This window comes from Jaculus jaculus, chromosome 3 (genome assembly GCF_020740685.1).
Source record: "Jaculus jaculus isolate mJacJac1 chromosome 3, mJacJac1.mat.Y.cur, whole genome shotgun sequence".
Lineage (NCBI taxonomy): Eukaryota > Metazoa > Chordata > Mammalia > Rodentia > Dipodidae > Jaculus > Jaculus jaculus.
The window spans coordinates 9,370,841-9,398,766 of NC_059104.1; the positions used below are offsets into that span (position 1 = coordinate 9,370,841).

Sequence of the window (27,926 nt, forward strand, 5' to 3'; positions counted from 1 at the left end):
TATGATTCACTGTTTGCGCTGTGTTGTAATGTCACCTCTCGAAACCGACATACTAGCATTTATGGTTTTTCTTTTTATTGCTTCTCTAAGGTGGCTTTTGAAAGTGACACCAAGTGCCGCATGTGGAGAAAGGGTTTAAAAGTTTGGCGTGTTCAAGTAAGCTGGCCGGAGAGCCAGCCTGGGCTTTTGTGGACTGAGCCGAAAATCAGCGATGGACGACTCCTTGGCGTGTTCCCCCAATGCCACCGTCTGTGAAGGGGCATCTTGCGTGGTGCCCGAGAGCAACTTCAATGCCATCCTCAGTTTGGTACTCAGCACTATTCTGACCATCCTGCTGGCCATGGTGATGTTCTCGATGGGGTGCAACGTGGAGATGGGAAAGTTCCTCGGGCATATCAAGCGGCCATGGGGCATCCTCGTGGGTTTCCTCTGCCAGTTTGGCATCATGCCTCTCACAGGCTTCCTCCTGTCGGTGGCCTTTGGCATCCTCCCGCTGCAGGCTGTGGTGGTGCTCATCATGGGATGCTGCCCTGGAGGAACCGCTTCCAACATCCTGGCCTACTGGGTGGATGGTGATATGGACCTCAGGTAAGAGCAGCCTCGGCGAGGCGACTGCTGTGCTCATCAGCGGCCAATATTCCCAGCAGCCTGAGGCGTCTGAATGCCCAGTTAAATCAGGAGAGGACAGCTGCTAGAATCTTCAGCTTTTAGTTCGTTTCTGCTCCTTTACAATATATATACAATATATATATAAAATGTCTTGTTTACATTTTAATTTTTATTATGAATTCTTAGTTAGCATACAAAGCAGTTGGTTTCATTTTGACATTTTTATACATATATATCAGACACTTTTTTCTCACTTTCCCTCTCACTACACTCTCCCCTTCCCCTCCCCCAAATACTCACTCCTACTTTCATGCCATGTTTTTATGTTGTCAGCCTCTCTTGTTCCCTGTTCCCTGTAGCTCTCTTCTTATCACATAGTTCCCTTTCTACTTTCAGGTAATGTATATACATATGTTCATATGTGTGCACAAATTGAATCTAGACTTCACATATGAGAGAAAGCATGTGGGCTTTACCCTTCTGATCGGGCATATGGTGCTTGTGTTTTTAAGTCTAATTCAGATCACAAGGAGTTACATAATTACAGATTATCTCTGGGAAAGGAGTCAAAGTTTTTCGTAAAAGATATTTTCCAAGCAGTAAGATGTAACTGAAAAAGTGTTGTTGAGGAATTAAAAAAAAAAAAAATCTTTCAAGTCGGGCACGGTGGTGCATGCCTTTAATCCCAGCACTCAGGAGGCAAAGGTAGGAGGATCACCTTGAGTGCAAAGCCACCCTGAGACTACATAGTGAATTCCAGGTCAGCCTGAGCAAGAGTGAGACCCTACCTCCAAAAACAAAAACTAAAACAACAACAAAAATTCTTGATAACATCCAGGATCTCTAAGTACACACATCAGCTCATCAAATGTTAGAGTCTATGATGAGACAACAGCCAACTCCACCAAACAGCCTATTCTTTGGGCAAACTCATTCTTGGTATAAACTGTAGAGAATTCAAATATTTGTTTTGTGTCTACTGGTAATAAAAGGGTTCAGGGAACCAACAGTGTTTTCTTTTAATTATGTTAAACTTACTACAAAATAAATAGGAAGTAGTTTCTCTGCTTCCCACAGGATGGACGAAATCATAAAGCGTGCTCCATCCATCCTGTGCCTATCTGATACAGCACCAAGAGGTGGAGGAAAAATCTAATAGGAATAAGAAGCATCACTGGGACTAGAGATCAAATGTTAATGCTGAATATTGAGTAGACAAAGTGTATTTCCCTTCCCTGACGTCCCGCATTCCCTGTGGAAAGAAAGCATTTCTGCTGAACATCTAGGTGTCAATGCCATGTGTGCTCATGAAATACTGGACTGTAGGCACTCAACTGATAATATCCAGCTACTATATGCATAGGAGAAAAGCCACAATTATAACCACTGCACAGTTTAAGTGTCTGGTGAGCGTGTAGGAACATGCCCTCTCATCCCAAGAGGATACTGATTTCTCCAGTCTGCAGAGTATATGCACTGCCCGCTTTGGCAGAGTCGCATGCAGGTGCTACGTGGCAGTGGAATTTCTTTTCCTGAAAGAAAGGCCCTGTGTGAGGACACAGGATGGAAGTATGCTGTTGAACCTTGGTTAATCTGTGAACCACAAGATAGCAATCAGGTCTCTTTAGACTTCAATTTCGTTTGATCAACACAGAGGAGAGAACTTTCAAAGCTCATGCCCACTAAAACTGAGGGGGGTGGCCCTGCAGATCTGTCCTCCACTAAACAGCTTTTTGCATATTTGCAACTTTTAAGCAATATAGCCCTATCATAACAGTACAGCCTGCACCTTAATGTAATGCCACATTGGTTACAGCTGCTGAGCATAGATCAATTGTACATGATCCTGGCTTGTTCCGCAATGGTAATGGGTTCTCCCGCAGATGGTCAAGGCAAAGTCAGTCAAAGAGCCCTGAACTGCACTTGGCTGGCCTTAAGGAAACTATGTTTCTCTTGAACCAAAGATGGTATATTGTCCACTCAAGCTGATGAAATAATGTAAATTATATTTTTTAAAAGTAGAATTTAAAACCTTATAGGAAAACCTTCATCTAGCCCATGTTCATGAAACTTCAGTTAGTCAGAATGATCTCAGAATAGGAAAGAGAGCATTGGCTAAATCCTAGAATAATAATCATGCAAGATGCGTGTTCCTTGGGTCCACACTGACCTTGCAAACAACACCTAAGAGCAGCATCTACCCAGTCTGATAGTCGCCTGTCTGGCAACCTCAACCACCTGGAACTTGACAAGACTCAGAGAGGTCTGCACCCTGCACACAGATTCTACTTAGCTTTACTGACATTCTCATGCATGCGCCGCTAAGCTTGCCTGATTCGGGGGCTCTCTTGTGCGGTCTTCTAGCACACAGGTGATCAGAAAGAGAAAGGAAAAGGGGGGGCCCGAGTCCTGCACAGAAAGGGAACAACCCGGGCTGCCTGCACCCCAAAAGAAGGCGATGCATGAGGTGCAGCAGTTGCTGCTTGTTGCAGTCCAGTTCGCATTGCTGTTAGAAATCACCCAACCAAGAGTAGCTTCTGGGAAAAAGAGGTTTATTTTAGCTTACAGGCTCGAGGGGAAGCTCCACGATGGCAGGGGAAAACGATGGCATGAGCAGAGGGTGGACATCACCCCCTGGCCAACATAAGATGGACCACAGCAACAGGAGGGTGTGCCAAACACTGGGATGGGGAAACTGGCTATAAAGCCCATAAGCCCACCCCCAACAATACACTACCTCCAGGAGGCATTAATTCCCAAATCTCCATCAGCTGGGAACCTAGCATTCAGAACACCTAAGTTTATGGGGGACACCTGAATCAAACCACCACATTCCGCCCCTGGCCCCCATAAACTGATATCCATACATGATGTAAAATACAATGCTTTCAGTCTTACTTTAAAAGTCCCCATAGTTTTTATCAGTCTCAATGATGTTCATTTATCCCCATAATTCAAGATCTTTTAACTGAGCCATAATACCAAAACATAACCTCAAAAAAAAACCCAGAATGGCACAGAATAAATATTCACACTGCAAAAGATGGCATTGGGCATAGCAAATAAACATTCAACCAATACAAGATTTAAAATAACTAGGGCAAACATCAAACTCTATAGCTTCAAGTCCAGCAACTCCAGCCAGTGACAAATCTTCAAGTCCGATAATTCTAACCAGCAACAAGTCTCTGGCATTCCAATTCCGCCCCTCCAGCTAGGCTACTCACAGTCCTGGGAAACTTCATCGGGGCCGGCAGCTCCTCGGCAGCCATCTCATGGTCCCGGCATCTCCACTGGGTCTCCACTGCAAGCCACGGTTCATCTTCATGGCCCCATGGGGTCTCTATGCAGGCAACCAGCAAACCTGCTTCACACTGCCCATGGCCATTTCCAAAACACAAGACCGTGTTGCAAACTCAATGACCCTCTTTCCAGCATTTCTTATACTCCACAATACCAGGTAGGGTGCCAATTTGTTAATCCAGGGGGGATTAAAGCAGACTTTGAAGAACAGGACACTCCTTGAGCACTCAGACCCCTTCAAAAGAGTTGACATTCTTCTTGTTGCCCCAGCGCAGGTCAGCTAGCCCAGTCTCAAAGGTTGTAATCTCTCAGTTGCAGCTGAACGGGCAATAGTTCACCCAAAGATTTTTCTTTCTGTGCCATATCCCTCTGCACACACCAGTTCATTTCTACGCAAAGCAACCCTGCACAACTTCTCAGGACACGGGCACAAGAGCAAGCTTCTCACACAAACTGCTAGCCCAGTCCAGGCACAGCTCTTTCTCACCCTCATAAGCCAAACCTCACAGTCCATAGTTCTTACTGCCTTCAGGTCTTTCAGCTCTGACCAGGATAGACCATCAAGCTGTACTTACAGCACTGCAAGGCATCTCATAGGCCAACGTTTCAACTCCTTCCACATTCCTCTTGAAAATCAGCTTCAAAAGGCCAAAGCCACACAGTCAGGTGTCTATCAGCAACCCCACTCCTCGGTACCGCTTTACTGTTGCAGTCCAGTTCGCATTGCTGTTAGAAATCACCCAACCAAGAGTAGCTTCTGGGAAAAAGAGGTTTATTTTAGCTTACAGGCTCGAGGGGAAGCTCCACGATGGCAGGGGGAAACGATGGCATGAGCAGAGGGTGGACATCACCCCCTGGCCAACATAAGATGGACCACAGCAACAGGAGGGTGTGCCAAACACTGGCATGGGGAAACTGGCTATAAAGCCCATAAGCCCGCCCCCAACAATACACTCCCTCCAGGAGGCATTAATTCCCAAATCTCCATCAGCTGGGAACCTAGCATTCAGAACACCTAGGTTTATGGGGGACACCTGAATCAAACCACCACACTGCTTATTCATCCTAGGCGAGAATCTTTCTGTGAGCGGTGGTACCCGAGAGGGGCCACAGTGTGCCAGCCCAGTGAATGGTCCACGGGCCGCAGTCACAGAAGAGGTTCGTCACTCTCCATGTGAGATGACATTACACCATACACATTAGGGAGACAATGTTCAAATACTTTTTAAAACATGTATGCTTATTTACTAATTTTTATGCATGGGGGGGGGCAGGTGTCAGGGTCTCTTGCCATCGCAAACCAATGCCAGAGGTTTGTGCCACGTTTCATATCTAGTTTTACAGCAGACTTTGTAAGCAAGCACCTTTAACCACTGAACCATGAACATAACCCTTTAAAAGTTATTGATCTATGTGTTTGTGGGGAGTGGGCATGCCAGGGCCTCTTGCTGCTACAAATGAATGACAGATGCTTTTGCCACTTTTTGTGTTCTGGCTTACATGAGTGGCTTGGGTATTAAACCAGAATGAATAGGCTTTGCAAGCAGGTGTCTTTAAACACTGAGTCATCTTTCCAACCCTTCAAATATTTTTTACATCAACTTACTGTAAATTCCAAGCTATTGGATAAGAGACCTGCAAAATTTTAGTGTTCTACAGTATTTGATAACTCTCATGATAATTCACAGATACAATCCCATTCCTATTTACATTCCCAGTTCTTTCACTTTTACCTTCCCCCGTCTCTACTTGAACTGCAAAACTGTCAGGGTTGATGTGAGCACTTATTCCAGTATCTTCCTTCATTGTTTGAGAAACATCACACAATGGTATCAAAACAAACAATTCTCCCTGGTGTTAACTTTCCTGGAAGTGGTTCCTCAGAGAAGACGCGACTTCCCCTGCCCCTCCCATCGTCTCTTCTCAGGTAGAAACCATTACATTGACTTTAAAATAAATGCATATGAAAAAAAACAACAGTTATTTGTCCTCGTGAAATCCATGTGATATTTCAGCTATTCCTGTGATGACCCCAGCATGGCACAGCGTCATTTGTGAATCTGATACATAAACAAACATTAAGCCAAGTAATAGCCATGTCGTGGATATCACATGACCAAAATGTACCCGGGACAAATGTGTGTGACCAGTCAGGTGAATATGATAGTGGCCAAAGCCCATGGAACTTCCTGCGTCCCTGTGTCCCCTCATCCCACAGGCAGGTCTCCATCTCTACACCGAGACTTCCTGCATCCCTGTGTCCGCTCATTCCACAGGCAGGACTCCATCTCTACACCGACACTTCCTGCGTCCCTGTGTCCGCTCATCCCACAGGCAGGTCTCCATCTCTACACTGACACTTCCTGCATCCCTGTGTCTGCTCATCCCACAGGCAGGTCTCCATCTCTACTCTGACACTTCCTGCGTCCCTGTGTCTGCTCATCCCACAGGCAGGTCTCCATCTCTACACCGACACTTCCTGCATCCCTGTGTCCGCTCATCCCACAGGCAGGTCTCCATCTCTACACTGACACTTCCTGCATCCCTGTGTCTGCTCATCCCACAGGCAGGTCTCCATCTCTACACTGACACTTCCTGCGTCCCTGTGTCCGCTCATCCCACAGGCAGGTCTCCATCTCTACACTGACACTTCCTGCATCCCTGTGTCTGCTCATCCCACAGGCAGGTCTCCATCTCTACACTGACACTTCCTGCGTCCCTGTGTCCGCTCATCCCACAGGCAGGTCTCCATCTCTACACTGAGACTTCCTGCGTCCCTGTATCCGCTCATCCCACAGGCAGGTCTCCATCTCTACACTGACACTTCCTGCATCCCTGTGTCCGCTCATCCCACAGGCAGGTCTCCATCTCTACACTGAGACTTCCTGCGTCCCTGTATCCGCTCATCCCACAGGCAGGTCTCCGTCTCTACACCAAGACTTCCTGCGTCCTTGTGTCTGCTCATCCCACAGGCAGGTCTCCATCTCTACACTGACACTTCCTGCGTCCCTGTATCCGCTCATCCCACAGGCAGGTCTCCGTCTCTACACCAAGACTTCCTGCGTCCTTGTGTCTGCTCATCCCACAGGCAGGTCTCCATCTCTACACTGACACTTCCTGCATCCCTGTGTCTGCTCATCCCACAGGCAGGTCTCCGTCTCTACACCGAGACTTCCTGCGTCCTTGTGTCTGCTCATCCCACAGGCAGGTCTCCATCTCTACACTGAGACTTCCTGCATCCCTGTGTCCGCTCATCTCCACAGGCAGGTCTCCAGTCTTAGCATTGGTCTCTGCTTCTGCAGTGGCTTTTTCTTTCCCCTTCCCCTGGCCTCTCTGGAGGCTCCATTCTCATGCCTCCTTTCCTTTATACCCCCAGTTTCTTCACTACTATCTGTTTTCTACAGTCTCTGCATTTCCTGTTCTGTGGCTTTTCCTTCCACATTTTTTTTTTTTGTCTTTGAGCAAATGTAGTTACACATTTCATTTTCCAAGTTAGTTTCCATGATATTGTAGAAGGTTATGATCCATGTCCCTCGGGCTTAGTACAAACTCAGAGCAATCCTTCCACTTCAGTTTGGCATACTAATCTCATATGACTCTTCCCTTTAAAAAGTATTTATTTATTTATTTATTTATTTAAGAGAGAGGGAGGGTGAGCACGGGCACAACCATACCTCTTGTCAACTGCAAGCAAACTCCAGATGCATGCTCCACTTTGTACCTCTTGTGGTACTGGGGAATTGAACCCAGGCTAGTAGATCTGCAAACAAGTACGTTTAACTGTTGAGCCATCTTCCCAGCACCTGACTCTGCCTTTTATCTGCCCTGACAATAACCAAGCTTTATTTCTCTCATCTATCATTGATTTGATTTTATCAGCTAATGTTTTACAGGTCATATCATTTGCCTAGCACTGTACTCATAGTACATTGGTATATCTTACTCCTTAAAAAAGAAAAAAAATCTCAGGTCAGTGCTAACATTGTCTGCATTGGTAGATGATAAAGGTTAAAGTTCGCCACCTTTATAACATCACTGAGTCAGTGCATATGGGTATCAGATTTGGGATATGGATGGGTAATATCCACAAATTTCCTCTCAGATTTCTATATTTCTGTCACATAGCAGCCCCTACCAAATCAAGCTGACCTAGACCGTCTGCTTTCTTTTCCACGTATGTAGTATGTGTGGCGTGGTCCTGTGTGATTTACGTGTAGTATGTACACATGCATGTACACAAGTCTGTGCCATGCTCATCCTCATGAGGAGGACACATCGGCGTCAGGAGGAGGACATTGGGAGTCCTTCTCTGTCACTCTTCCGGGTTGTTTCTGTGACTTAGGGTCTCTCACTGAGCCCAGAGCTTTAAAGTCAGTCTGACTGACCAACAAGCCTTGGTAATTCTCTGGTCTCTGCTTCCCACTGGACTGGTGTTACAGATGTGCACGAGACCTAGCTGTTTAGGTGGGTGCTGGGGATAGAACTTGGGAGCAAATTGGGCCCTCTCAAGCCCCCATGTTTGCATGGCAAGTTTCATACCCAGTGAGCCATCTCCCCAGCCTCTAGACACTGTGCTTTTGATCATGCCAAATGTGGTATTTCACTTTTAATATGATTGTAGGCGTCTGCATTTTGAGTCACTAATTTCACTGAATTCCTCAACATGCACAGAGTTCTCATCTATTAATTTCTTTTACTTCCACACGCACATAAAAGTTTTCCCTGGAAGCTAATGGAATTAGCTGCCAAGAATTAAAGCCAAAAATATTTTTTTTATTTTCTGGTACATTAGCGTTTTCTCTCATTCCAATATAAACTCTCAGTAATATTTCTATTTTTGACATCTCTACCCTTTGTAGAACTTCACATTTTTCCATGTAAAATAAGGGGTTTTGTGAACTTATTCCTCTCCACTGTTCATTAACATTATCTGTGAATCATTTCAACATTTTCAGTGTCATGATTTTGTTCATATTATTCATTCATATAACATCCACCTCCGGCCACCTAGTCACTTGATAGTAGCTTTTTTCCAACAAATAAAACTTTTTGACAAAATAACAAAATAAATAGAAAACATTTCTCCTTTACTCTGACCTTGTCTGTCCATGTGATCCTTAGGAGTTTTCCCACACCAAACAAAACCATGATATGGCTTCATAAAGTGTCTGCACAGTAATTCAGAATTGAAGGGCTGGTAAGATGCCTACGTTACACACGTTAGAAGCTGAGTTCAATCCCTAGGATACACATAACAAAGTGGGATGTGGTAGCACACAAACTTGTAACACCGTGTTGGTGAGACAGAGACTTGGGGAGGAGAACCTCTAGAACTCAGTGGCCAATCAACCTTATTGTGCATAGCTCAGGGTCCTAGAGTGACACTGTCTGTTGTCTCTGAGTAACATCACCCAGGTTGTCTGCCAACTTCCATTACACACACCTGTCTGCATACACACACACACACACACACACACACACACACACACGCAATCAGAATCGAAGCTTTCACAAAGAATTTTGTTGTTGTTGTTTGGTTTTTCAAGGTAGGGTCTCACTCTAGCCCAGGCTGACCTGGAATTCAGTAGGTAATCTCAGGGTGGCCTCGAACTCACAGCGATCCTCCTACCTCTGCATCCTGAGTGCTGGGATTAAAGACATGCGCCACCACGCCCAGCTCAAGAATTGTTTTTTAACAAAAGAAAGTTCCTAACGTCTTGCTAAAATGTGTTCCTAGAGTTGAAAATATACTCTCAGGCTACTCCTCACTGTGGCCCAGATAAGGACTTTTGGTCCCCTGCACATCCATCCTCACACTCAGGAAGATATTCGATTCATAGAAATATATTGACTTAACTATGAGGACAATTTAAGACAGAGAATAACAAATAAAGGGAGGAAAGGGAAAACTGTCTTTACCATTGCAAGTAGGGCAAAGCACTATTAACAGCAACTGAACTTTATTTTTCTGGCTGGGATGTTACCTTCACACCCTACTTTCTAGCTATATGAAGTTAATCTATAGCCATAGTGGAGGGAATTTCTCAGAAACCCTTTTTATTAATTTTGTTTTAGTTAGTATACAAAACAATGGGTATCATTAAGACACTTCAATACATGTATATCATTGCAATTTACCCTTCTTTGCTACCCATATTGTTTCCAACCCCCCCATTCCTCTGTGCTTTCCTCTCTCTCTCTCTCTCTACATATATATATATACATATATATATAATATATATATGTGTGTGTATATATGTATATAGATTACATATTTTATATATATTAAACCTCTCCAAATGAGAGAAGACATGGGATATTTTGTCTTTAATTCCCCTCTTATTGGTTATTGTTATAATATTTTAACTGTATTAATATAAACTATTTTGAGGTAGAGTCTTACTGTAGCTCAGAATAACCAGGAATTCACTATGTAGTCTCAGGGTGGCCTCAAACTTATGACAATCCTTCTACCTTTGCCTCCTGAGAGCGGGAACTAAAGGCATGCGCCATCATGCCCAGCTAATACAAACATTTTTTATCTGAATCTTTTAAACTCATTTCAAGCACATTAATTCACGTAAGAGAAAAGATTATCAGAGAGAAGTTAGACTCTTGATATATTTCCCCCACCCATTTTTATCCCATGCTTGGAAATTTTTAATTAGATGCACTGAGATAAAATCTTTATTTTCATCTACCTTCCTCATCACAGTACACAGTGGCTGCTGCTGGTGCTGTTGTTTAGAGGGCAGGCATGCAGTGTAAGCATGCAGTATTTTCCTCCAAGTAAGCATATAACAGCCTTAAGAAATTATCACTCTAATCAGCTCCATGCTACAGCTGCCTCAGAGACAATCTTTCAGAAAACTTGTTCAAACTTGTCTGATGCCACACAGTAGTGAAGGAGAAAATGAATGCACTCATTTCTACATAAACAAAAATAGCAACTGTCTCTCAGTGAGGGTCAGGTACTGTTCCAGAGACAGGTTATTTCGTTCTCCACAGCCTAGGAGGTACCGGTGATTACCTGGCTCTTTGTACTTAGAGGGACTGGCAAGGATGAGTCAAATACATTCCCCACAGCCACACACTAAGGGGCATCACCTTCTTCCAAACCAGTGAGTGGCTTCAGAATTCAGGCATCAAGCTGCTGTGCTTCACGGGCTGAGAACGGCCCCCGTGTCTAGGACACTTTGAAGAGGACCAGGAAGACTCATTTCCCAAAAGCTCCTTTCGTGGGCTGGAGAGATGGCTTAGCTGTTAAGGCACTTGGCTGCCAAGCCTAAAGAGCCAGGTTCTACTCTTCAGACCCCCCTTAGCCAGAAGCACAAAGGTGAGGCAGGCACAAGGTCGCACATGCCACTGGGTGGTGCAAGCATCTGGAGTTCAAATTCTTTTGTATTTTCTGTCACAGTGCTAACAATGGCATCATTTAACAGAGATTCCTCATGACCAAAGCTAAAGTCAGCCTACTCCCCCAGGCACCCATGGTAAATGGTCATGTTTGCTCTTCTCTGATGGTTGGCTTAAAGGTGTTGTATTCATGTTTCCTGGGAGATGTGAACAAACATCTAATCACACCAGATAGAGTCCAGTTTGGTGAACCAATGAGCTTATCACGGCTACATACACAGTATGAGTAAGGGGTTACTTACAGAAGCATGGGTGACCCCCAAACACAAAGTCCCACCACATCACCCAATCCACTTCAAGGAGGAACACTTTTAGTTAGCCATCCACTTCCTGTACACCCTAGCGTCTCCCAAGATCACTTGCAGCTAAGGGGAGGGGCTGGACTTCACAGCGAGAGTCCTGGACACACCCCAGCCTTCTTTCTGCTAGAGAGTATTCTTAGTTCTGTCACCATTTCCATAGACTCAGCTATATTTTCTATCTCTTTTCTTGCTTTCTTGCCACTACTGAGCTAAGCTACTCTACTCCAAGATGCTGATGGGGTGGTCGTGTTAGGGTTGGAGAAAAAGTCAGATAACAGGAGGTGTGCTCACGTCATAAACGTCACTGAGGACACAAGACCAATGTTGAGGGATGGACAGCGCAGATTAAGTGGGCAGACAGCAAACATGCATGATTCTTTCCAAAGTCACAAACTCTCATGCACACAGATTTCTGCCATCACACAGGATGACATTACTAATGGAGTGAGGCTTTTGTGGGACTTGATAGTGATGAACTGGGAATGAAAACAACTGTTCCCTAGAGATCGCGGGTGCACATCAAGCTGCTTGTTTTGTTCCAGCGTCAGCATGACCACGTGCTCCACACTGCTTGCCCTCGGCATGATGCCCCTTTGCCTGTACATCTACACCAAGATGTGGGTCGACTCTGGGACCATCGTGATCCCCTATGACAACATAGGTAGGTCGCGCCTCTGCAAGACTGTTTCATAGACTCTTGTGCTAGGGTCTCAAGTCAGGCTCACGGCCAAGTGTCAGTTACCTCCCAAACAAGAGGCAGATTTTTCCCAAATACAATTTCATTAGAAAAATCACTTTGGCGTTTAGGTGAGGATAGACAAAATGCAAATTCCAAACCTTGTTCTCATGAGAACAATTTGAGTTTCCCTTAGCTCAAGTCTTCATAGCAAGGAGCCAATTTAAGGGTTCCTCCCCACTCCGGCAATATGTCCTGAGGAGGATTACATGGCTGTATGTGAGACCTCACCCCTGTTCCCTGACTTCCAAAGCATGCCTAGTTCATCAGACAATGAGATAAAAGAAAACACACAAAAAGTCCAGGTAATGACTTCAAGATAGAGCGGTGGTTATACCCAGTGGGAATCTCCCAAATGAAGCGTCTTTCTCATGCTTGACTGTGAACCACATCTTGATACAGAAGACAATGGTACAGCGTGTATTTGCATGTCGTGAAAGTCAAATGGCTAGTTATACCTGCTCTACTCATGTCTGCTCCTGAATGTCCAACCCCAGTATCAAAGGAAAGATTGCTTGTTTGTTAGAAAATCATAAGATGGGGCTGGAGAGATGGCTAAGTGGTTAAGGTATGTGCCTGCAAAACCTAAGGTCCCAGGTTCGATTCCCCAGAACTCACGTAAACCAGATGCACAAGGTGGTGCGTGCATCTGGAGTTCATTTGCAATGGCTGGGGGCCCTGGTGCGCCCATTCTCACTCTCTCTCTCTGACTGAATCTTTATCTCTTTCACAAATAAATAAATAAAATATTTTTTAAAAAAATCAGAGAATAATGGAGGACGAAGTGCTTGGTATATAACTCAAGGATGGAGTCAAAGGAAGGAAGAGAAAAAGTACGCCTAAAGCAGGCCTACCAGACACACCGCAACAGAAGTGAGAGGCCCCGGGTGCACTGCACAAGAGTCTCTCTGCTGGACCTGGAAACGTCTTCCCTTAACTGCCTCAGAAAGGCGTGGGTCTCCGCCAGTGAAAGCATGCAGCCGAGGTCCACAAGAGACTCCATGGGATGCTTGTAGGGAGTTCCTGTTGGGATGGAGGAGCGGACTCAACCTCCCTTCTGCTCACAGTGTCGTTTCTGTGAGCGAATGGGCTCCGTGCCGTAGGCGAGGGAGTCGGAGCACTTAGCGAGCGATGGTGGGGCTGGTCTGCACTGCTCTGTGGAGAGTCTCGTCTCTGCACTGCACAGAGTGCTGACAATCACTAGATTTGAGGGGACAACTGTGGTCCTCCTTGACTTCAGGAAAGTATGTTTCTATATAAGATCCTCCCTGAGAATACTCTCTCTCAACTAGAATCTCTTGTAAACAGGGTCTGGAGGACCCTCCCTGTCCACAGACCTGTATCCCTGTCGAAACACCTAACACCGTGGTCTATCCTAGTGTAGAATAGTGTGGGCCTTTCAAGAACCTACCTGCTTACTGAGGAGTTCTGATTGCTCATTCCTCATTGCCAGAAGAAAAAAAAAAAAAAAAAAGTTAAGCTTTAAAATAATCTCCTTTTGATAATCACTCCCTTCTGGAAAATGGCAATGAGAACATTGATTAATTCTAACTACTATGTGGATGACTTATACCATATCTTTTAAAGTGACTAGATTTTGAAATGAGGAGAAAGTGACAAAGGAATTAGCGCCTCAGTAGAAGAAAATATCAGCAGAAGAGGTCAAGAGTAAAAAGAGAACAGAAATGAAGGAAATCGGAAGAGAAAGGAGTTGGGAGCCAAAGATTAGCTCTGTTTGTACACGGCAACACTTGCCCAGCCCAGTCACCAATCTGACCTTTGACCTTACATTTTCTAGCTTGTGTAACGTGTATGAGTGGGTTCACGGATGTGCCCATGTGGAAGCCAAAGGACAACCTCGGGTGTCTTTTTTACTTACCTTTCACTTCTTTTCTTTCTTTCTTTCTTTCTTTCTTTCTTTCTTTCTTTCTGTCTGTCTGTCTGTCTGTCTGTCTGTCTGTCTGTCTTTCTTTCTTTTTTTGAGACATATTCTCTCACTGGCTTGGAATTTACCAAGTAGGCTACACTGGCTAGCCAACCAGCCCCAAGCCTGGCCTTTCCTACCTCCCCAACACAGAGACTGTAAACATGTGCTTCCATGCAAGATTTTTTTTTTTTTGCATGTGTGGTGCACACATGCATTGTGCATGTCTATATATGGGTGGGTGAGCACGTGTGTGTGTGTGTGTGTGTGTGTGTGTGTGTGTGTGCAGATGCTCATGCAAGGGTACCTGTGTGCATGGAGAGGCCAGAGTCAGGTGTCTTCCTCAATATCTCTCCACCGTATTTATTCAGACAGAATCTCTCACTGAACCTAGAGCTTCCTGATTCGGCTAGTCTAGGTAGCCAACGCCTCTCAGGTGTTGACTCCAGGACGACAGGCAACTACCACCATTTCAGGCACTTGCGTGGATGCTACGGATGTGAACGCCGGTCCTCATACTGGTCCAGCTAGTGCTCCACCCACTGGGCAATCCCCAGGCCCCTGCACTTTTCTGATGTGGGTTTTGGGAATTGAACTCAGGTCGTAATGCTTGTGAGGCAAGCGCTTCACTGACTGGCCTATCTCCCCAGCGACTTTCCAGTTTCCTTGTAGCTTTTTTTTTTCTCTCTAATGAAGAAAATAATGAGTTGATGGCCTCCTGAGATGTTGTCATCACTGATAAATGAGGTTGTTGAGGTTTGGGGTAATTGTTTAATTTGCTCAAGGTTACTGGGGAGCTGGGAATAGCTTCTGGCTGGCTCTCCACCCAGCTCCACAGGCAGGCCCAGGGCTCAGGACAGCTCCCACACAGTGCACAGCAAGCTCCCTGCCACTGAAGAAATTCTGCTGGCCCCACAAAAGCTGGCATGTGGGCCATGTGGCTGGGAAGAGTGCCCTGCACAGTCGGAGCCACTAAAACTATACTCCGTGGCAGGTGGCTGAACCTACACATGCGTCTCATGCTGAGAGTGTCTTGTACTTACATCTTTATGTCCACATAATCACTGAGTGCTCACAACAGCACAGGAAAGTAGGCACCATCCTACCCAGTGCCCACATGCAGAAGCCCAAGCAAGCCCCAGCTCCCGCTTCCACTATTAGCCCTCTCTCATTCTGGCTCTTCTCTCGTCTTTCCTTCTCCCCATCGCCCCTATCAGTGGACACTTCATAAAGACCAAGTCAAGTTCCCCACGAGGTAACTATAACCAGCTTCTTTAGTCCACATAGACAAACGTCTTCCACAGACAGCAGGGGAAATGAGAAGCAAGTAAGACAGAGACTTGGAAGAGAAGGGAATTCACTCCCCTGCCAGTGAGGAATGGAGAATCCAGGGATAACGGTCAGAAGGCCCTCATGTGGGCATGGAGAACTCCCAAGACTTCCCTTTCTCATCAACTTCAGGTCACTAAACATCTGCCCTCACTTGGTCCAGGGAGGAAAACCTTCTGTCACGGATACAGCTGCTCATACTTACCTAGTTATGTCCGGGCACCTCAAGAACATGAGGATCTTGAGCCAGAAAGGCCAACAAATTATATCAAGATAATTTTAACTCAGACCTACAAATTTAGGGTGTAGTCTTCCAGAGATCTAAGGAAGGAAGTCTCCTTCCAAAATGATGTGATAGGATAAGGGAATATACCAAGGCATTTTCCCCTGAGCAAGAGGGCTTCATTATCCATATTCCTTCTCCCTCCCTCCCTCCCTCTCTGTCTCTCTCTCTCTCTCTCTCTTCTTCCTTTCTTTCCCTTGGTCGTTAGTTAATTCTTATGTTATATAATTTTGGAGCAAAAGTAACTGTTAACACATTGTTTCTAAGGGTAAAATCTTACCCCAAAAAATGTGGTATTTTTCTATTATATTCATCTTAAATTAACATTTTCCAGCTTGCAATCTATAGTCTGTTTTCCAATCCCAGAGTCAAATCTGTCCTAATTCTAGGTTAACTTCTCCTGTTAGAATTTTATTATTTGAATTGACTTCCTCACACTATTCTATAAAGGATATTTGAAAAGGAAATAGGCCTTGAGAAGGTAGAAGCTATTGGTGTTCAGTTAAACAAAAGCAGTATGGACAGATGAGTATTAAATAACATGGAAAAACAAACCATACGTCACAAGAGCAGTAGTAAATCTACCATGGTGAAGTTGAAGTATGATTCTTTATTCGACTGGGTGAGCATGCTGCTACAGAGAATTATAATTACATGAAAGGTCGTCAAATATATTATCTCACAGAAAATTTAAGGCATGCTTTTTCATCCTATTCTCTCACCTTGCCATCATAAATTTGAATAACTGAGCTAAGTTTTAACTAGAACTCACTGGCCTTCAAATTTCCTGGAGCTCATGACCAAGTTTTTGATATTTTATTTTAATATTTTTAGCTGTTTCTTTCATCTGGACTATTGTGAAGTGACAGATGAAAAAGATTATTTATATACACTGAAAGAACATTCATAGACATGCACACACATAAACTTTATGAATTTTTTTAGAAAATAAGGATCTAAGTAACTAAAAAAGCCAAGATTTTGACATATAGAAACTAACATCTATTGTCAGTATAAGGACCTCTAAAAAAATCATCAGCAGATATAGACAAGGAGTTTACATCACCAATATTATCAATTCTTTACCTATAATACTAAATTATTAACTGGAATGGGTAAAGAAGCAATGTGTGTGCAGGGGTGTACATGAGGGCCAGGGAGATCCTGGATCCTGTTTTGTGTATTCAAGAACAAAGACTGAAATACGACCCAAGCTTTATCCAAGCTACTTACTTTTCATTTTTCTTGTGTTATATGTTGTTTCATCATTTCTAGGTACTTCTCTTGTTGCCCTCGTTGTCCCTGTTTCCGTTGGAATGTTCGTCAATCACAAGTGGCCGGCAAAAGCCAAGATCATTCTTAAAGTAAGTGTGCCACACCACAGCTGAACAGCTAGACACCACAGTGGGACAGACAGCGGGACAGTCCTCAGAAAGCATGGGACGGTGTGCCTCTCCATCCACTCAACGGCGTTTCTCTCTTTGTGTAACTCCCTTGTGGGTGGCCTGCACTTGCGTGTCATGCAGTCCATCTTGTAGAATCCTATTCCTGAGCCACGTACGGGTTAGATTCTATCCACCCTTCAGAATACTAAGTAAGATGGCTTTCTGTGGTTCTGTTATCTTGTCTAGAGTTTGTGCTAGAAAAACATGTAGGCAGCTGTCATAGAAAGCAGAGCTTATCATCCTCAGGCCAACAACCAAGTGGCCATTTCAGCACCTGGAAAGTGGTAGATATTAAGTATGGGCAGTAACTATTCATTCCGCCTTATGAACTATGTCAGCAATGTTCTAGCTACTGATGTGGACATGCACACAGATGATACATTTGCTGCTCAGGAACAAAAATGAACTACTTGGTAGTCCTTGTTTCTCTGGGCAAAAAAAAATGTTCTCACCTTCAAATATTTAAAAATGTAAAATAGGACAAAATAATTTTAAAAATTATATGTTCCTTTTAAACCATTTTCTATCAATTGTCTTATTGCAACAACCATACACGGTGACTAGGCAAAATTTTATCCTCAATTACAAATGAAGAAATTAAATTCCTAAAGGCTCAGATTTGCCAGCAAAGACAGAACATGAGGTCAGTGTGTTGAAGCCAGTCCTTCCAGGCACCTGCTATGGCGGGGATTCTTTGCTTTGGATAACATTATTCCCAAGCTAGAACACCCTCTTTAGGCCGATCAAGAATAAACACAGTATGTGCTGTCTTTTCTATTCATTTTTCTTAGTTGGCTGGGGTGGTTTGATTCAGGTGTCCCCCATAAACTTAGGTGTTCTGAATGCTAGGTTCCCAGCTGATGGAGATTTGGGAATTAATGCCTCTTGGAGGCAGTTTATTGTTGGGGGCAGGCTTATGGTTGTTATAGCCAATGTCCCCTGGCCAGTGTTTGGCACACTGTCCTGTTGCTATGTCCACTTTATGTTGGCCAGGGGGTGGTGCTCACCCTCTGCTCATGCCATTGTTTTCCCCTGCCATCACGAAGCTTCCCTTCTAGTCTGTAAGCCAAAATAAACCCTTTTGTCCCATAAGCTCCTCTTGATGGGGTGATTTCTGCCAGCAGTGTGACCCTGACTGCAACATTGGCTAACAGAGATTTAGAAGTCATTCATTCTGACATTTTCAAAACAATTTGCTTTAAGTATAAACACAGAACTGTACTCAAAAGTCAATATAAAGAGATGAGGTGGATGAAGTCCAGATAAAAGGATGCTTGCGACATTAACAAAAGGAAGAAAAACATACTGAGGAGGGAATTAGAGGGGAAAGGAGGACTTCTTTTAGGTTAATTCTCATTCCTTCCTCTGCTCCCCAAACCCCCTGCACCCGCACCTCTCCCCCAGACACCCTCCCCTTCTCCCTACATGCCCTGTGTGTCCCTTCATCCTTCCCGTACACCGCTTACTCTCACTCTAAGTTACCATCCCACCTCTACAGGTCTCACCCGCACTTGCGCCCCTTTATGCACACGCTTACAGCTGTCACGAGCTAGGATCTGCACAGCACGGAGAGCATGAGATTCTGATCTTTCTGAGCTTAATATAATTATTTCCAGGTCCATCCACTTTCCTGCAGGTGTTATCACTTGATTCTTCCATACTACCGATTAGAATTCCTCTGTGTGCTTCTGCCACATTTTTTTGTTATCTGTCAATGACCACATGCGCTGACTCCGAGTCTTTGCTATTGTAAATACAGCAGCAGTCAACGTGGATGTACGAGGTCCTGTGTGCTGGAATGTGAAGGCCTTGGGGTGTGCACGCAGGAGGGGTGTACAGCAGGGACGCAGGAAGGAGGAACTCTTATTCACTGCTCGTGGGAGTGCAAACTAGCACAGCCATTATGGAAACGGTAGCTAGCTCTGATTTCTTGAGATATGTCCATAGTGGTTTCCGGCATCAGCGCTTCCAGCAGAGCCCCGTGAACAGGCAGATTTTAGTCCTCCTCCCCGACTGCACTTGCTCGGAATCAGGCGGGCCGGGTTCACCTGCGTCTTTGTTTCCAGATTGGGTCGATAGCGGGAGCAATCCTCATTGTGCTCATCGCGGTGGTTGGAGGGATCCTGTACCAAAGTGCCTGGACCATCGAACCCAAACTGTGGGTTATCGGAACGCTGTTTCCTATCGCCGGTTACCTCCTGGGGTTTTTCCTGGCTAGGATAGCTGGTCAGCCCTGGTACAGGTATGACGTCTGCATCAACTGGTCAGAAAACTTTTATTCCTTACTGGCTGCTTCACTGGTTTGCTAGGACTACTGGAACAAAGCACCACAAGCTGAGCGGCCCTGAAGGACACAGAGGTATTGGGTCACAATTTCAGATGCTAGAAGTCAGAGAGAAAGTGGCATAGGGACAGACCTGGTTCCCTGGGAAGAGCTGAGAGGGAGAGTCACTGGAGGTCTCTCTCCACAGTTTAAACATGGTCATCTTCTACCCATGGCTCGTTGAATCACCCCACCCCCTTTTGTAGGAACACTAGCCATGTTGAATTGTGGCACACTCTCATGATCTCAGCTTATCGGCGGTAACCCTTGTTTCCACACAAGACCAACACGTGGATCCAAGTAGACACCTCTGCTCAACCCACAGCAGCTGGAAATACTGATGCCAATTCAAATCCCTCCCCTTACAACACATGCAATCTCAGCACTCAGGAGGCTGAGGCAAGAGAATTAAAAGTCAGAGGCTAACCTGGAACATTATGAGGCCTTGAGCCAAATAGAGGGGTGAGGCTTAGGGAAAGACTCAACAGGCAAAAGCCATCCCTGTCCAAGCACGAGGGCCTGAGATATCCAGAGTCTGCTCCCCAACACCTACATAAAAATATAGAACACAGGGCTGGAGAGATGGCTCCACAGGTAAAGGTGCTTGCTAGCAAAGCCTGCTGGCCTGGGTTCAGTTTCCCAGTACCCATGTGAAGCCAGATGCACAAAGTGACACTTGCATTTGGAGTTCATTCACCATGGTTGGCAACAGACCCTGGCATGCCTATTTTCTCTCTCACTCATATTCTCTCTTTCTCTCTCGCCCTCCTTGAAAATAAATTAAGATATTTTTAAAAGCAGGGCATAGCCACGCATGCCTGTAACTTAGCCCTGTCAGGAGTGGAAACCAGAGAACGGCCGGGGACGTGGATCAGCTACTCCGGCTGATAAAATGGCATCTCCAGGTCCAGTGAGAGATCTGGTCTCGAGGAGGTGGTGGAAAAGAGAGAGGACATCTGATGCTGTCCCCTGGCTCCACACATAGGCGCACAGGGCACGTGCATCTGCACATGCGTGTGTACATGCTATGCAAGGACACACTCCAAATGTACTACATGCACAGTATGTCAAACAAGGGGGAAGGAAAGGAGGGAAGAGACAAAATTACACATCTGATGCACTTGTTCTCACGTCTGCCTCTAATGTGACACCATAATAAACCAAACAACAACTAAGGCAGACACTCTTTTAACGATCCTTGCAGGTGCCGGACCGTTGCCTTGGAAACAGGGATGCAGAACACTCAGCTGTGCTCCACCATCGTGCAGCTCTCCTTCAGCCCCGAGGAGCTCAACCTCGTGTTTACCTTCCCCCTCATCTACAGCATCTTCCAGATCATCTTTGCAGCTATACTATTAGGATGTAAGGAATGACGCTTGCCAATTTTCACTATGGAATTCTTTTGCTAAAATAGGTTTCTATTAAATTTCCCTGTTGCCGATAGTGAAATATACAAGAAAGAAAGAGAGAGAGAGAAAGGGAGGGTGGGAGGGAAGAAGGAAGGAAGAAAGGAAGGAAGGAAGGAAGGAAGGAAGGAAGGAAGGAAGGAAGGAAGGAAGGAAGGAAGGGGGGAAGGAAACAATGAAAGAAAGACAAAACCATGGGAAGGAAAAGCCACACATAGTAGCATCATGGCTTCCAGCTGCTCTGGAAAAGACTGTAATCTATGAAAAGCTTCAGGGATGATTTGTTTGTTTGTTTGTTTGTTTGTCTGTTTGTTTGTTTTATTTTTCAAGGTCTCAGTCTAGCCCAGGCTGACCTGGAATTCACTCTGTATTCTCAGGGTGGCCTTGAACTCACAGTGATCCTTCTACCTCTGCCTCCCGAGTGCTGGGATTAGAGGTGTGCGCCACCACGCCCGGCTCAGGGATGATATTTTTTAAGTGAAAAGTAACAGGCATAAGTTGCCTCCTCTTTCTTTTCCTCAGTAAGGAGAGAGGTATATTAACCTGTGGGGACCATTTTATTGTGTATATCTGTCTAAATGCTTCCAAACAACCCAGGCCCTAGTGATATCTTTTTCCAAAATGCCATCTCAAGGTGCTCTGGGAGCGCAGTATGTTTTCAATAAAAGTGATCCACAAAGGATACTTAGCAGGTGAAGCGGTAAGTCAGGTGTGTGTACGCTTGAGCCCGCCTGCTTTAAATATCCATGTAAGTGAAGAAGCTTCAGCAAAGGTGTTCTTGGTTTAAAGTGTCCACGATTATTAGCCTAGTTCTTCACACTCCATCACAAACTCCACCTCACTCTGATCAGTCCCTCACACACTGACCTTCACCGAGATGAAATTTCCCCCTACATAGTACTTTCCAAGGCCCAGTGGTCCTTGACCCCCATTTTTTTCAACTTATTTGACAACTTGCATAAGTGCAGACAGCATAACGTGATCTTAATTTCCTCCCATCACCCTTCCTTTCCCTCCTCACAAATCTCCCCTCCATTGACTCCATTCTTCTTCCAACTGGCCTCGCTTCTATTTTGATGCCAACATTTTTCCCTCCTATTATGCAGATCTTGTGTAGGTAGTGGCAGCCACTGTGAGGTCATGAATATCACGGCCCCTTTGTGTCGGAAAGACAATATTGTAACCGGCACCCCCTTCCTTTGACTCTTACGTTCTTTCTGCCACCCCTTCCAACAATGGTCCCTGAGCTTTGGAGGGGAAAACAGAGATGGATAGACCTCTGTTTTTAAGGGGTTTTTTTTTTGAAATGACTAAATAAAATATCTTTTGAATTTTTTATTTTTATTTATTTATTTGAAAGCAACTGAGAGAGGAAGAGGCAGAGAGGGAGAGAGAGAATGGGCACAACAGGACCTCCAGCCACTGCAAACGAACTCCAGATGCATGCACCACCTTGTGCATCTGGCTTACATGGGTAATGGGGAATCGAGCCTGGAACTGGGGTCCTTGGGCTTCACAGGCAAGTGCTTAACCGCTAAACCATCTCTCCAGCCCTAAACTACTTTTTAAAGCATCATTTAAAGCTAAACTTAATAGGAATTTAAAGTGAAGATAAAATTAATTTGAAAATGAATTTTTAAAATGGTTAATTTGCAGCTTTATTGTATTTTTCATTGTTTTTTCTTTCCCAATTCCAATATCTTGCCTGCCAACACTCTTTGCACTAATGTCTTGGTGTCATTCCCACAGCATACTTCCTCTCTAGGGTAGAAGTCTCATGTGGCTCTGACTTAGCAGGGGCCAGGAGACACAGGTCTATGGCCTAATCACCTCATTCTCTTGTATGTTCATCTTGTTTTGTTTTGTTTTGTTTTGTTTGTATATAGGTCTACTAAATTTGGCACACTGCAAGATTATGACAAATAATTAGTAAGGTCTACTAGAAAAGCCAGAAATGGTGGACAAGGTTGATAGAGCTGCCAAGTAAATGTAGTAGTTAAACGATTAACCCAGAAGAAACGGAGTATCAGAAGACCCAGTAAAGGATGGGGGAAAAGGTGCACTAGGCTAACCAGATGCTTTCCCACAGCTTCTTTCATAGCTGTGACAACATACAAGGCATCTTCTTTAAATAATCACTTATTTTCTGGGCATAGTGGTGCACGCCTTAATCCCAGCACTCAGGAGGCAGAGGTAGGAGGATTGCCATGAGTTTGAGGCCACCGTGAGACTACATAGTGAATTCCAGGTCAGCCTGAGCAAGAGTGAGACCCTACCTTGAAAAACCAAAAAAAATTAAAAATAACTTATTTATTTACATAAGAGGGATAATGGGTGAGCTAGTGTCTCGTGCACTGCAAATACAGATACATGTGCCACTTTTTGCACTTGGCTGTACATGACTACTGAGAGCTTGAACTCGGGCCATCAGGCTTTGCAAGCCACCACTTTAGCTGATGAGCCATCTCCACAGACCCTTACAAGGTATCTTTATTAAGAGTAAGAAATGACTAGCCAGGAGTGGTGGTGCACACCTTTAATCCCAACACTTGGGAGGCAGAAGTAGGAGGATCTCCACGAGTTCGAGGCCAGCCTGATATTACAGAGTGAATTCCAGATCAGCCTGGGCTAGAGTGAGACCCTACCTTTAAAAAAAATAGTAAGAAATGGGCTGGAGAGATGGCTTAGTGGTTAAGCACTTGCCTGTGAAGCCTACGGACCCCAGTTCAAGGCTCAATTCTCTAGGACCCATGTTAGCCAGATGCACAAGGGGGCACACGTGTCTGGAGTTCATTTGCAGTGGCTGGAGGCTCTGGTGCGCCCATTCTCTCTCTCTCTTTCTCTCTCTATCTGCCTCTTTCTCTCTCTGTCACTCTCAAATAAATAAATAAAAATGAACAAAAAAATTAACAATATAGTAAGAAATACCTATTAGTATATTTTAGTGGTAGGAAAAAATTGTAAGTATTTTTTTTTTAGAATAAGAAGATGAATGACTAAAAGAAAATAAAGAAAGGATGAAAGACTCAAAGGGACAACCCAGGTACACTAAAATTTAGCAAAATAATACCATTGGCCCAAGTGGCACAAGTCCAGCTCAAAGCAGTTTGTACCAGACTGGATCTCTAAACAAACCACAAACCCAACTGAATTTAATGATAGAGTTCAGTGGGTTTCAAATATAATACATCACTAGAGATGAGGGACCAATACAAAGGGGAGCTGGGCTTACAAAACATTGCAGACATTGTATTTCTTGGCATCTAACCATTGGTATCTAACCATGATGGCTGACACTAAGCGCTGAGTTGTATCTCACTGAAGACTCACAGTTGTCCTGTGTGGTACATAACATTAATGCCACAGTTTTATATGGAAGTATTGGGAACAGATGGGTATGTTAAATCATCCCTCATGTTCCCTTGTTGGCTTTGGAAGATGTTGAGACAGCAAAAACACCCAGATATTTAGATAACAAAAATCACACTCTTCCTCCAGATAAAGCTTAATTGGAAAATATGGCTTCAATCTACAACCAAATGGGCTTATTAAAACTGTCTCCCACTTCACTACTCCCCACATGTGAAGAGATGTGCACACATATGCATGCGTAAGCTGCATGTCTGCCCTTACAGAAGAGTCTGTCCTGGTGAGCTGACCTTAATGAAAAGTTGAGAAATAGTTGTCACCAGAGGCCAGCAATAATACAGGAGAAAGGCACTCTGGTCACTACATAGCCTCAGGAAAGGCTGGGTGAACATAAAGAATGAGTAAAGATAAAAGGAGACCAGGCATGTTATTCTGGCTCAAGTGTTTCCACAAAGCATGACCAGACCAAGGTCTCACCGTTATATCCTAGCAGGAAGTTTATTTGTTGGATGCTAGTATGGTTACCGGGATGGCACAGGCATAGCGCCATCACCTCTTGTGCGCATTACACCCAGGCCAAAATTCTGCAGAAGCCACTTAGCTGTGCTGAGCCAATTATCCTCTGAAGTTCCAAGCTAGGTCTCCCCAAGGCACAGGCTCCCCTCCACTGTGGGTGATCTCAGAACAAAGAGCGACTGTGGCCCTCGCAGTATACAGGAAATGAAAACTGCTTTCTGAGTCAAACGACATCATCGCTATCCAAAGTAATTTTGTGGGTAGTCATTAAGAAATTGTCTTACCCTCCTGTGTATTGCCTTCCAGTGTATGTCACATATAAGAAATGCCACGGGAAAAATAACGCAGACTTTCCAGAGGCAAAGGGCAATGAAACGGAAACAAAGCCATCATTTGATGAGATAAATAGAGGATTTCAACCAGATGAAAAGTAGACACCAAGTGTACAAAGAAGAAAACTGTCAAATAACCATCTGGAAACTACAACTATCATTATTTGCTTTGGTGGGATATTCGGCAGGAAAAAATGAAGTGGTAAATTTAAATTGAGTATATGTATTTTGTGACAAGTACTGTTTGAGATATATGTATATATGTGTGTGCATACACACACACACACACACACACACACACAGTCCGTCAGTACCCATGGGGGAGTCCCAGAATGCCCTTTAGCCTCAAAATCAGCAGATGCTCAAGTCACTTTCACAGGATGCCATAATATTTGCATTAACCTCCTAAATATTTCAAATCCTCTCAACAATATTATAATACCTAGTGGAATATAAATGCTATGTAAATAATCATTACACTGTATTGTTTAGGGAATATTGACAAAAAGCAAAGTTTATAATATGTTCAGAACAGATATGACTTTTCCTGATATTTTTGGTCTACAGTTGTTTATATCCACTGATGTGGAATGCTTTCCTGGAGGGCCAAGTGTGTTTGTATAAAATATAATATATTTTTTTCATTGAAATATTACCCAGAAGTCTCTCTGTAGACATAACTGGATAGAGGTGAAAAACCACATATCACATATCTAAGCTGAATTCTGTTGCAAAAACCTCATAACCTAGAGATGAGCACTTTTGTATGTTAAAGTAGATGTAGCAGATTATTATTGTAAAATGAGAGTTTCTTCCAGTATTTATGATTGTAAAAAGATTGACATGAATGTATTATTCTGACATTTTAATCATTATTTTGAAAACTTTGCAATTTATTTATTTGTATGTTCATAGCATAATGTGAGCAAATCTCTATCTTCCTATTAAAAAAAAAAAAAAAAAAAAAGGCTTCTTCCAGTGACAATCCAAAAACAGAAATAGAGAGTTACCAACTAGAATCTACTCATCACATTATAGTCAGTCTTTTAATTCATCCCGGATATGGTACAACTGTTCACCAACTCCAGATTCCACTAGTGCTCCCTTTGTCTTTCAAGGAAAACAAAAGTAATTCAAACTGGATTGTACTTGTCTACCCGCTCTTCAAGCTCTGAAGGGAAACTTCCTCAAGGGTTGCCCAAGAGAGGCTGGTCCAGAATGGTTACCATGACGGTTCTGCTCACGAGAATTGTCCGCAGCAGGTAGCAAAGGGAGGTACAGAGAGAGTAGAGTTGGGAGAGATAACCTCGTGGGTGCATGGGTACAATGCAAGAAAGAAGAGAACGTACTGAAGAGCACAGATGGCAGCAAGCTAGTGGAAACGCTGAAATCGGGTCATATTTGTATGCAGCAGGAGGAGCTAGAAGAAGAGCCAAGGGGGAGAGTGGCCCGGTAGTGAGTATGAAACAGCACTAGAAGGAAAAGAGAAGTTCCCAGGGACAGAAGTAGAAAGGACACTCCTACGTGAATTCCGTAGGTAGGTGTGACCCAGGAAGCAAGTGGGATTGGATAGAAGGTAGCCAGCTTTGTGGATGCCAGCAGGGCTCACGTTTATGCAAACACTTTGGAGCAGATGCTTGGATATTTTTAAACCAGTCTTTAGAGGTTTTGTTCCACAGTCCATGTGGACACTCCCACAGGCTCATAGACCCCCTTCAAATGCTTTGCTCCAAAGACCATTTGCATTTGGGTGGTCTGCTTTAGATCCTGCTGGTTGTGGAAAGATTGTAAGAACTCAGCAATTCCAGCAGAAGATGAGGGCTTCTACTCTTAAAACAATAGCATTTATGTCTTTTATAAGAACTTCACAGATATTGAATACAATCCCCATATCTTTTTTTTTCTTCTTTATTAGACAAGTACACTAAAATGAGCTGGAAATTTCTTAGGGGATACTAGGAGTAAAGAAGATGAATTTTCTTCTTGGGGAATGTCAGAGAACATCATCCAAGGATGCAAAAGACAGTCTAGCTATGAAGTTCCTCCTACACTTTCCTCATAAAAGAGAAAACAGACAGGTGCACTAAAGACACCCTGTGAATTCATATTAAATTTTCAACTCACCAGAAGTCAAGGGCCCGGATGCCAGCAGCTTCAGCAGCAGGGTTTTCCTCCCTGTTGATTAGGATACGTGAGTGAGACAACCTGGCTTTCTTACATGATGTGGTACCTTATGAGCTGTATATTTTTTCCCTAATATGCTAGACAGAAGAAAAATAGCTCAGCTTTATAAAATGACAGCTCTTATTTTTAAATGAGTTTGAATAGCTGATTAAATTATGTATTTTATTGCCTCTGCGAGTATCATATTAAATGAATATTTTATTTTAAAGACTTAAATAAATGAAAATAATTTTTTTTAATGTCTGGTCTAGTTGAGTCTTTGTGAATATTGTCACAATGTCCTCACCATTCAATTCTAGAGATATAAATAAGGGAGAGTTTTAGAGATCTTAAATTGTTCCTCAAAAAGTACCTAAGAGAAACTCTTAATTAAATACTCTTATAATTGAGCCTCCCACTGATACAAATTGAGGTTTTTCCCAAGAAAATCATGCTGGAGAAACACTAAT

General features: G+C 44.0%; 1 protein-coding gene across 1 annotated transcript; it reads left to right on the top strand.

The window, feature by feature from the left end:
* Positions 1-25: 25 nt before the first annotated feature.
* Positions 26-27,716, top strand: Slc10a2 (solute carrier family 10 member 2). The gene is made up of 6 exons (XM_004663399.2): positions 26-588; positions 12,173-12,291; positions 17,178-17,266; positions 19,414-19,589; positions 20,875-21,032; positions 25,268-27,716. Exons 1-6 carry the CDS (start codon positions 212-214, stop codon positions 25,393-25,395), a joined length of 1,047 nt encoding a protein of 348 aa, XP_004663456.1. The 5' UTR covers positions 26-211; the 3' UTR covers positions 25,396-27,716.
* The last annotated feature ends 210 nt before the right edge of the window (positions 27,717-27,926 follow it).